We start from the raw sequence: 11,938 nt of genomic DNA, 5'->3' as shown, positions 1-11,938 counted from the left end.
TTGCTCCTATTTCAACCGGGGCCTCTCTTCTGTTGTCTGAAAGTCACCCAAAAGCGCCTTCCCTTGGATGTTTCCTGGGTATTTGCCCTGCAAGTGTTTTCTTGCAAAACGAGCCCTCGGGTGTTCAGCGCTCCCTGTGATTTTGCAAAGAAGGCTCTTGCAATCAGGTTCTCCAGTAACTTCCTGCCCTTCCGTTTAGAATGCGTCGGAGAAGCAGAACGTCCAGACCTCCTTAGGTGAAGCCTCCCCGTGGAAGGCACGGTGAATCTTCAAATGGTGAGCAAGGCAGGGGCAGACAGGTGGCCACAGAGTCTCAGGGGGGAGGCCTTGAGTGTGCTCCTTGCACGCTCATTGAGCTTAGACCAGTGTTTCTCAACCTTGGCAACTTGAAGATGTCCGGACTTCAACTCTCAGAATTCCCCAGCCAGCGAATGCTGGCTGGGGAATTCTGGGAGTTGAAGTCCAGACATCTTCAAGTTGCCAAGGTTGAGAAACACTGGCTTAGACTAAACAGTAAGATGCATCCCTCCCAGAATCGTTATCATTTTTTTGAAATAACTGGAGGCTGGCCTGGTAAACTGGTATCGTTGCTAATGCAGTGGCTAGATGACTATTCGTGATTGTCCTCTCTCAATCAGGCAGGCAGATTTTGCAAGGGCTCCACCGCCTCGCCGAACCTTTGCGAAATCATCTATCTCGCTGCAACGTTATTCTCCTTTTTTTACCCCCTCTTTCCCAGATGATTATTTCCCCCGAGAATCCCCTTTCTTCATAGACGGTCATTTCAGAGGTGGGCGGGCTTCAAAAATTTCAGCAAGGAGCTCTCTGCTGGGTGGGCGTGGCCATAGAGGGCATGGCCTAGTTGGTATCCTGCACCATGGCAGGGAGGGGTGTTTTTGCCCTCTCCAGGCTCCAGAGGCTTTCCTCCAGACTCCGGGAGGGCGAAAACGGCTTCCCCAGGGTCCGGAGGCCTTCTGGAGTTTCCTGAATTTCCAGTAGGCCCGTTTTTCACCCTTCCTGAGCCTCCATGTGCGCCCCACACTTACTTGCATCCAAAACGGGTCGCATGGGGACTCCTGGGAGATGCAGGGTGGGTGGGGCCAGCCAGGAGTGGGATTTGGGGGTTCTCTGAACTGCACAGAATCTTAGCTAGAGGTTCTCTCAAACCCCTGGGAACCCCCAGCAACCGACCACTGGGTCATTTCTTCTCTCCCTAAAGCTTAATCATTCCATTTCCGAGCATTCATGAATGGAGTTTCTGGTTGCCATTTCTTCTTTACCTTGAAAGAAAAATCTGAAAAACTTAAAAAAGAAATGGGCATGGCCCAATTCATTGTTTTAGAAAGATAGTTGGATTGGGGGTGGTGGAGGGTGGGATGCAGAAGATCTTATGTTTTCCCAGAAGTTAGTGAAGGAAACAGATTCGATTGCAAAGCAGAAGCACGTGGCTTTCTTTGCTCCCAATGGGGACCAGTGAGATCCCTCAGGAGGTGGAGATTCGAGGTTTTTAAGGATCCGGTAGACGCTCTGAATATTCTCAAGGCTTAAAGCACCCTACCCCCCTTTTGCCCCTTAAAACACCTCTCCAAGCCCAGAGGAAGCAAAGCAATCTTTAAAAAGAACCACTTTTCAAACCACTCCTCTGTTGCAATCTTGGGTGTTGAAACTTTGCAGCCCTTAAGTTACAACTTGTGGCCTCCCTACTCTCAGAAAAAGGGTAAGTTGAGGGTGAGAATGGAGAACGGCTTTATCAGTTGTTCTTCTAGTAAGCGGGTGGACTTCAACTCCTTAATAATCTTTCATCCCAAAATTGAAGGGATTAAAAATAAGGCGGGGGGGGGGTTATAGCGGCTAACGTTTAGAGCACCTCCACTCTGCAGAGTTAGGAAAAAGCTGCTTTAAGAAATAAGATAAAAGTTCCCTTCGCACATATGTGCTGGTCGTTCCCGACTCTAGAGGGTGGTGCTCATCTCTGTTTCAAAGCCGAAGAGCCAGCGCTGTCCGAAGATGTCTCCGTATCATGTGGCCGGCATGACTAAATGCCGAAGGCGCACGGAACACTGTTACCTTCCATACAAAGGTGGTTCCTATTTTTCTACTTGCATTTTTACGTGCTTTCGAACTGCTAAGTTGGCAGAAACTGGGACAAGTAACGGAAGCTCACTTCGTTACGCGGCACTAGGGATTCGAACCCCCCAAAATGCCGATCTTTCTGGTTGATAAGCTCAGCATCTTAGCCACTGAGCCCTTTTGCTATAAGAAATAGTCTGCTTTTAATATTAGTCTCATTATGTGAAAAGCAGCACCTGAATGTTAGTTTAGATCCGGTATCTTGCACGGAGGATTTCAGGCTTGGATAATTTCCCATCACAGTTACATGGTGAAATCATAAAGGTTCTACAAGTCAAGCAACTGTATTGCTTCATTCCTGGGGCCTCTTTGGTGTTCTAGAAGAGCCTGGAAGAAGTTGTGATCCATGCACCATATGCATGAGCCAGAAGCCCCTTCTGACTGACGAATGTTTCGTGACTGGGCCGAGCTGGAGGCCTCCACGGGGAGAGGTTTTGAAAGCTTTGATCTGCCTTTGCAAACAGTTTATCAACTGGGACAGCTCCCCCCCCCCAAAAAAACCCCACCTTCTATCCCAGGGGTGGGTTTCTCGCCCCATTCCAACCGGATCGGTTGGAACAAGGCCGGCGGCGTCCTCGCGCACACACGCGGCGTCCTCGTGCACGCACGCAGCACGCGCATGCATGCACGCGGCACACGCATGCGTACTAGCGTCTGCACGATGCTCCAGCTGCTCCTGGAGGATCACGTAGGCGCTGTATGCATTCTGCGCATGCGTGGAAAGCGCAGAATTTGTAAAAAACGGGTAAGGAGCGGGCGCGGGTGTGCGGGCGCGGGTGTGCGGGCGCGCGCGGGCGCGGGGGGTGCGTCGCCGTTCCCGGAAGTTACTTACTTCCGGGTTCGGCGACCAACCGGATCGCAGGGACCGGTGCGAATCGGTCGAAACCCACCCCTGTTCTATCCCTACCAGTGTTTCTCAACCTCAGTAAGCTTCAAAAGTGTGGACTTCAACACCCAGAAGTCCAAGAAACACTGCCTTACTTGTAGTGGTATGAGGGAAGAACCTTGGGAGACGGAGGAAGAACTGCAAAAAAAGGGGGGGGGTGCCCAGGATGAGATGGATCTTTAAGAATGTTTTGAACTTTCTTAAGGCAGCAGGAACTATAAAGCTCTTCCAAAGAGGGGAGAGGGCAACCAATGATCCTCTGGGCAATGACATTTAACCCTCTGGAGCTCTGTCCTATCTACCACTGTGCAATTAGTGAACCATTCACAGGTGCAATGAGTTAAAATACTCTCCGTGGTGCAGCGGTAGAAGGTCACCAGCAGTTTTTCATTCCATTGTTATTTTCTGAGAAGTCTCCGGTAGTTTAATATCTGCTGGGCCTTTTTGACCAGTGCTGCAATGTGAGTGTCCCAAGTCAGGGCCCTTTTTTATGACAACACTAAGAAACTTAAAACTGGCCACTTGCTCCACCCGGTCTCCATTGATAACCAAGGGCTGGATGTCTGATCTATTCCTTTTATAGTCCACTATACGTTCCTTGGTCTTATTGGTGTTAAGGACCAAGTTCTTGTCTCCACACCATGAAAGCAACCATTCCACTTCAACTTGTAAGATTCTGTTAGTGTAATTTTACTGTGAAGTTAGAACTAGTATGGTATTCTGGGTGCGCTTGGCTGGACAACCACACAAATCTACCATGTCCGTCAGTGGTGGGATTCAAATAATTTAACAACCGGTTCTCTGCCTTAATGACCAGCTGAGTAGGTGGGCTCGGTGATCATGTGATTGGGTGGGTGTGGCCAATTCATCATCACTCATGTCAATGGGTGCTTCACCTTGGCTGTTACAATGTAAGAAGGGTTAACCAGATAAACAGTTTCTGTAAGCAGGGCAACAAAGATGAGGCTAGGAACAACACCAGAATGTTTCCTTCCTGCCTTCCTTACAGGATTAGCCCTGTAAAGTGGGGAAAAAACAAAGGGAAATTTCTTCCAACAACCGGTTCTCCGAACTGCTTAGAAAGTTAACAACTGGTTCTCCCAAATAGGTGCGAACTGGCTGAATCCCACCACTGATGTCCATAGATATCACACCACTACAGTTCTCCTAGAACATTTGAATTAGAAAGAATTATTTGATACATCCTGATTTATTCCCTAGAGAAAAAATTAGCGAGAACTTAATCATGCTGTATATTTGTCCCTTCCTAGGCATGCCACTCCAAGAATGTCAACTGGTTTTTTTTCCCCCAACTCTTACTGAGAGTTCTCTTCCGAATAAATTCCCTCTTGCTCTTTCATACTTCTTTGTGAATCCACATCCTATCGACATGCTGGCAGACTGGTTGCTAAACCACAATAATTGTGACATAGGGGGAAAAAACCACAGCTTCTGTCCTAGCAGCAGTTTCTCTGTTTTCTGCAAATATATGATCGGATCTGAATTGAGTCCGTGAAAAATGAAGTTTACAGGTTATCCCCAATTTACAATCCCTCTTGGAATCAGAATTTTCATTATTAAGCCAGGCGGCTGTTAAATGAGTTGCAGGCGATTTTATGACCTTTTTAAAATCATGGTTATGAAGTCAATCATTGCAGTTGTTAAGTGAATCACATGGTGATGTCACTTTGGCTCCCCCCCCCCCCGGTTGACTTTGCTTGTTGGACGCTGTCTGGGAAAGACATAAATGGCAATGACATGACCCCAGGACACTGCACCATCATAAATGCCAGCTGCCAAGCACCCAATTTTTGATCATACAGCTGTGAAGATGTTGCAACTGCGAGGAACAATTTTTTTTCCGGTGCCACTGTAACTTCAATTGCTTAAACCGATGGTTATACGTTAAGGAGGAACACAGTGGCTCAGTGGCTAAGACACTGAGCTTGTCGATCAGAAAGGTCAGCAGTTCAGCGGTTCAAATCCCCAGCGCCGCCTAATGGAGGGAGCTCCCATTACTTGTCCCAGCTTCTGCCAACCTAGCAGCTCAAAAGCACATAAAAATGCAAGTAGAAAAATAGGAACCACCTTTGGTGAGAACAGCATTCCGTGTGCCTTCGGCATTTAGTCATGCCGGCCACATGACCACGGAGACGTCTTCGGACAGCCGCTGGCTCTTCGGCTTTGAAACGGAGATGAGCACCGCCCCCTAGAGTCAGGAACAACTAGCACTTATGTGCGAGGGGAACCTTTACCTTTATAGTAGGCCAAGATTTAGTAACTGAGTTGGAAATTGGCTGCAGGAAAACCTTTGGGGGTTCTTTGTGACTGCAGGACTGTACGTTGCCTCCCCCACCCATCCGCCACTCCAGAAGTATGAGATTTAGAAAAATAGGAACCCACATTGAATCTTACCCTCTTATTCTTTTTAGGCAACCACGAACGTCTCTTATTGCCTCCGTAATGTAACCGTGGTGGAAGAAGTCATGCGCCACATTGCTATCGTCACCAACGTGATCACCTTGGTTTTGGGTGTTTTCGGCAACGGGCTGGTCATGTGGATCATCGTTACCAGGAAGAAGCACAAAACCTTCACCTCCATCTGCTATCTCAACCTGGCTGCGGCCGACTTCCTCTTCTCTGTGGGCCGCATCCCTGCCCTCGTGCAAGAGATCATGTACCAGCAGTGGCCCTTTGGCCTCATGCTTTGCAAGGTCCACAGCTTCGTCCGCTACCTCACCAGCTTCGCTAGCGTCTTCGTCCTCACGGTTATCAGCCTTTATCGCTGCCTGATGGTAGTAAAGCCCGTGTGGGCCCGAAACCACCAAAGTCCTCGTTTTCAAACCCTGATGTGCATCGGAGCATGGACCCTGGCTTTGTTCTTCAGCATCCCTTACCTGGTGGTCCGCACGATCGAAGTCAGGAACGGTGCCTCCTGTTGCATCTACCACAAGGCTCTCAGGACCTCGACCGAACTGCCCCTGAGAATGAGCAGGTTCTTCGGCGGCTTCCTCCTCCCCTTCGTCATCATCTCGACGGCATACTCCGTTCTGCTCTGCAAGCTTCGCGAGCGGCGCTGGAAGGGCTGCCACCGCACCATCAGCGTGGTGGCCGCCATTGTCGCCCTGTTCTTCATCTGCTGGCTGCCTCACCACATCTTCGTGCTGCTGAACACCATCTGGAGCGGAAACGCCCTTTGGGGGATTGCGCTCAAGGTCTCCAACGCCTTGGCTTACTTGCATAGCTGCATCAACCCGGTGCTCTACGGCTTTGTGGGCTACATCCGGAGCAGAGGCCTCCGGCGCCGAGCTTCCTTCTTGGGGCTTTTCCGCAAGGCCCTCATCGAAGAGGACACGTTGTTTGCAACAGAAGCCTCAGAGAATCTTAATCAGAAGACTTAAGGACGCAAGGAAGGTTGGGTGAAGAGTCGGACTCCATTGAACTCATAGCATCATCCTCAAAGAATATGATGATGATGATAATGATGATGCTATGAGTTCAATGGAGTCCAACTCTTGGTCATTCTCTGGGCTAGATTTCTCCTCATCTTCTAGTCTTGCACTACTTAAGTTTTTCTCTTCTCTCTTAGCTTTCATCGTGTCCAGCCACCCTGTCCTTTCATGGCCTTCCTTTTACCGCTAACTTTTCCAAACATAATGGCTTATAACAGAATGACAGAGTCGGAAGGGACCTTGCTGGTCATCTAGTCCAAACTCCCGACTAATCAGGAGATGCTACACCATTTGAGACAGACAGCAGTCCAGTCTCTTCTTCAAAGCTTCCAGCGATGAAGCTTCCACAACTTCTGAAGGCAACTTCGGTTCCATGGGTGGATTGTTCTCACTGCCGGAAAATTTGAATCCCTCCTTTTTCAGTTTCCATCCATTATCCCTTGTCTGGCCTTCAGGTGCTTTGGAAAAATGCTTGACCCACCTCTTCTTTGTGGCAGCCTCTCAAATAGCAACAGTACATATATATCACTTTACAGGGCTTTTACACTGTAAACCCTCTCTAAGTGGTTTACAGAGTCAGCCCCTTCCCCCCACAATACACAATTTGGCTCCTCAACTAACCCAACCTCGGAAGGATGGAAGGCTGAGTCAACCTTGAGCCTGGTGAGATTTGAACTGCCAAATTGCAGGCAGCCTGCAGGCAGCAGAAGTAGCCTGCAGTACTGAACTCTAACCACTGCACCACCAAGGCTCCTGAAATACTGGAACACTGCTATCATGTCCCCCCACTGGTCTTTCTTTTCTCTAGAATAGCCACACCCAATTCCCGCAACTGTTCTTCCTAGTTTTTTGTCTCCAGGCCTTTAATCATCTTCGTTGCTCTTCTTTGCACTTTCCCCAAAGTCAATTCTCCCACATGACATGGCCAAAGTAAATGAGAGACATTTTCATGATTTTGCCTTGTAGTGTCACATCTGGCGTTATGTACTTCAGTTCTTCCTTGTCCTATGACTCAAAGAGAAGCCATACAGAAAATGGTCATACTTCCAAAATGCTATGTTTAGACAGGAAGTCCTCGACTTACAACAGTTCATTTAGTGACCGTTCAGAGTTACGACAGCCCTGGAAAAAAAGTGACTTATGACCATTTTTCACTCTTACAACCCTTGCAGCGTCCCCATGGTCAGGTGATCAAAATTCAGGCGCTGGACCTGAAATGGGAAAACTTGCAATTATCCCTAATAGGAAGAACAGTTACAATTAAGATGAATATATTGCCGAGGTTATTGTTTTTGTTCCAACCCATTCCGATAAAATTGGTGAAAAAAAATATGTTGAAGAATACATTCGGCGGGGAGGCGGGGAGCGAGAATTAATTTAGAAATGTTACAAGATGCAAGAGTTAGAGGAGGCTTTGGATTACCAAATTGGGAATTGTATTATCAGGCGGCAGCGTTAACATGGATGAAAGAATGGATTGTACTGGGAAATACAAGATTATTAACATTGGAAAGACATGATTTGCAACTGGGTTGGCATGCCTTCTTATGGTATGGGAAAAACAAGATACATGGTTACTTTCAAAGAATTATATAAAAAATGCTTTATTGTTAGTATGGGAGAAAATGAGAGAGAAACACTATTTAAAGAAAATTCAGACACTTAACAACTGATTCATATTTATGACGGTCGCAATGTCCCGGTGTCATGGAATCAGCTTCTGCTACCATCTGATGAGCAAGGTCAATGGGGAATCCAAATTCACTTAACAACCAGTTTATTCCCCAGTTATTCTTACTAGGTATATGCACTGACTTTACAGTGGTAGAGACTAACTTGATTCTGCACCTAATAACGGCAGCAAGACTGTTGGTGGCGCAATACTGGAAGAAGGAAGACTTGACTACAATTCAAGAATGGACATTGAAAGTCACAAACTTAGCCGAGATGGCTAAAATATCGGCATATCTTAAAGACCACTCAAATGAGAGATATAAACGAGACTGGAAAAAATGGATTGACTATATACAAAATAAATACGGGACCAAGAAATTCCAATTAGCCTATGCTTAAGATCAGAAATGATTTAAATTGTTTAAAGTTAGCTCAGCAAGAAGAAGCTAAGGTCAATGTAGAGATGTCATTAATTTCTTAATTTCTTTTTTCTCAATAGATTTTAGACTGTGTTTGTTAAAAATCCATACCGTGTACGGGTTCTGGGAAGTCGGGGGGGGGGAGAAGGAGGAGGGGGTTGGGGGAGGAGGGAGGGAGGGGCATACATTAGGCTAGACAAGAATTTGGTGGTAAACTAGAACTATTTTGACACACACAAAAATTGTACTCCGATGTCTTACTGATTGAGGAATGATGAAATGTTTGTTTGAAAAGAAATAAAACTTTTGAACCAGGCAAATTCACTTAACAACCATGTGACTCATTTAACAAATGAAATGATTCACTTAACTGTGGCAAGGAAAGTCGTAAAGTGGGGCAAAACTCACTTCACCGATGTTTCCCTTAACAGCATAAATTTCGGACTCAGTTATCGTCGTAATTCGAGACTACCCATACTACACAACAGCCAGTCTGAATAGCTAAGGTTTCTTTTTTTCATTCTTTAATTCACGGGTAACTTATTAGTCTTTGTTATCATGAAGTTTTCCGATGCTCTTTAGTACAGCAATCCTAGCAAATTCCTACCTTTGTAGGTAGTCCTTGCTTACCGACTGCCTTGTTTAGCAACCATTCAAATTCAGGACGGGGTTAAAAAAAATGCTGGCTGGGGAATTCTGGGAGTTGAAGTCCGCAGGTCTTCAAGTTGCCAAGTTTGAAAAACACTTGATGTAGATGGACTTGTTCTAAGGACTGGGTGTGTAGCGCCATCTTATGGCTGAAAACATTTATAACAGATCGTTGCACTTCTGTGATTCTGTTTAAAAACAGAATCACTGCTCTGTGCCAGGGATGGCGAATCTTTTTTTGGTGCTGAGTGCCCGAAGCGCAAGCGTGCATCCCCCAAATGCAATGCAAGCAACCCCCACATATGCATCCCCGTGCATGTGCCCCGCCCGCTACCTGCCCATTTTTGGCTTCCAGATTGGTGCAGAAGGTCTTCCAGGCCAAAAACAGGCTGCAGGGGGCGCACAAGCGCACAACCCTTAAAATTCAATGTGAGCAAACCACCCCCATGCATGTACCCCTCCTCAAACATGTACGCACACCTCCCTCGCATGCACCCTGCCCCCTGTACATGCGTGGTAGAGATCCGGAGACCAGCTGGCCAGCAGGAGGCAGTAAAGCTGGGCTTGGGCAATGGCTGGTGTGCCTGCAGAGCAGGCTCTGGGTACCACCTCTGTGCCATAGCTTCGCCATCACAGCTCTATGCAATCATCTTAAGCATCAGGCTACTGCACTAGGCTGGTATTTGCCATTGTATTTGAGCATCTTGAAGCATCGGTAAAGACCTTCCTTGCCACAGTTGTTAAGTGAATCACTGCGCTTGCTAAGTCAATAACGCGGTTGTTAAGTGAATCTGTTCACTTAAGCCAGCGTCTCCGTCATCATTTGATCAAAATTCAGAGGCTCGGCAACAGATCCATAGTTATGACCGTTGCTTTGTCCCCGGGAGGGGGGGTCACGTAATCCCCTTTTTTCGACCTTCTGACAAGCAAAGTCAACATGGAATCCAGATTCACTCAACAACCAGATTGCTAACTTATCAACTGCAGTGATTCACTTAACAACTGAGGCAAGAAAATGCGACAAAACTCACTTAACGAATGTCTCATTTAAGAACAGAAATGTTGAGGTCAATTGCGGTCCTAATTAGATTACGACCTGTAATCAGTTTCTCTCTAAAATGCCTAATAACTTGCATGTTGTCTCTTTGTCTAATATGATAGCAGTGTTCCAATATCTCAGGGGCTGCCATGAAGAAGATGAAATCAGCCTCTTCTCCAAAGCATCGGAAGGCAGGACAAGAAGCAATGGGCGGAAACTAATCAAGGAGAGAATGACTCAGAATTCTTCATCTCTGCGGCATTAAGAAAGGGGCAGGAGAACCATTCTGATAAGCTTAGTGCATATCTATTAGATTTGGAAATAGCCCAAATGACCTTTGGGGAAGCACGTCCGTCATTGTTCTGGCCTTCTAGATCCTGTCCTTTGGGTCAAGCGAGAGGACCATTTGAGGGCTGCTTTGGTTCATGTCCAAGTAATTCTATGAAATTATGGGAACACAATTTTAAATTATGAGAGCGCAGTTCTCATCAGCTGTGATTTTTTTTAAACTGGTCCCTATGCTTCTTAGCAATAGCAATAGCAGTTAGACTTATATACCGCTTCATAGGGCTTTCAGCCCTCTCTAAGCGGTTTACAGAGTCAGCGTATTGCCCCTACAGTCTGGATCCTCATTTCACCCACCTCGGAAGGATGGAAGGCTAAGTCAACCTTGAGCCGGTGAGATTTGAACCGCCGAACTGCAGCTTAGCAGTCAGCTGAAGTGGCTGCAGTACTGCACTCTAACCACTGCGCCACCTCGGCTTCTTGGGTTTGATCCTTGCCTGCATGGTCTACACATGTGCTCCACGCTATTCTTCCATGATCCCTTTCTTTTGCTTCTAACATTGTTCTTTTGTTCCCTTTTTGTTCCTTATCGTCCTTGTATCCTCTTTTTGTTTAATTTGCTTCCCCAAAAATAAAACCTGTCCGGATAATAAGCCTAATCGGGCTTTTGAGCACATGCGCTAAAATGAACCATCTCCAAAAAAATAAGCCCTCCCAGAAAACATTGCAACACAGCAGCAGCCATGAGGTGGCCATGCTCGCCGGCTCTTACACCTCAAAAATAATGAGACCGCCCCCTCCGAAAATAAGGTCAAGTGTTTATTTGGGGGGGGTCAAAAGAAAATAAGACCCTGTCTTGTTCTCTGGGAAACACAGTAGGTGGATTAGATGGATTATCCATGATCCACCTAATCACAGTGGTTAGAATGCAGCATTGCAGGCTAATTCTGCCGACTGTCAGGAGTTCGATTCTGAGCGGCTCAAGGTAGACTCAGCTTTTCATCCTTCCGAGGTCGGTAAAATGGGGACCCGGATTGTTGGGGGGCAATAGGCTGACTCTTTAAACTGCTTAAACGGCTGTCAAGCACTGTGAAGCGGTATATAAGTGCTATTGCTGTCCTCTGGATTCTTTTTCTAGTTTATTGCAACAGTTGCTTCAACGGACTCATCTGTCCTAGTGGGAACCAAGATGCTGAAGGCCATCATCAAGGTAGTCCTTCACTGAAAGGAAGTAGGGGAGGGGTCATCAAGCTCCAAAACGCTTGTTTTGGAAGTGGAACTATTTCTCAACCCCAGAAAAATTGAATGCAAGGGCCTGAAACCTAAGGATTCTACCATGAAAAGTTCACGTGCAATTTGCACAAGTCTTCAGTTGAAGAATTAGCCCCATTTCCATTGATTTCCA

The 11,938-nt window shown here is 46.7% G+C and overlaps 1 protein-coding gene across 1 annotated transcript; it reads left to right on the top strand.

The window, feature by feature from the left end:
- Positions 1-3,657: 3,657 nt before the first annotated feature.
- Positions 3,658-6,417, top strand: LOC106544596 (N-formyl peptide receptor 2-like). The gene is made up of 2 exons (XM_087727913.1): positions 3,658-3,684; positions 5,449-6,417. Exons 1-2 carry the CDS (start codon positions 3,658-3,660, stop codon positions 6,415-6,417), a joined length of 996 nt encoding a protein of 331 aa, XP_087584039.1.
- The last annotated feature ends 5,521 nt before the right edge of the window (positions 6,418-11,938 follow it).

This window comes from Thamnophis sirtalis, unplaced genomic scaffold, assembly GCF_051295495.1.
Source record: "Thamnophis sirtalis isolate CommonGarterSnake01/CBP01778 unplaced genomic scaffold, rThaSir2_p1.2 scaffold_13, whole genome shotgun sequence".
In the NCBI taxonomy this organism is placed as follows: domain Eukaryota; kingdom Metazoa; phylum Chordata; class Lepidosauria; order Squamata; family Natricidae; genus Thamnophis; species Thamnophis sirtalis.
Note: the sequence above shows the minus strand (reverse complement) of the source record. Positions and strands in the feature narration are given on the sequence as shown.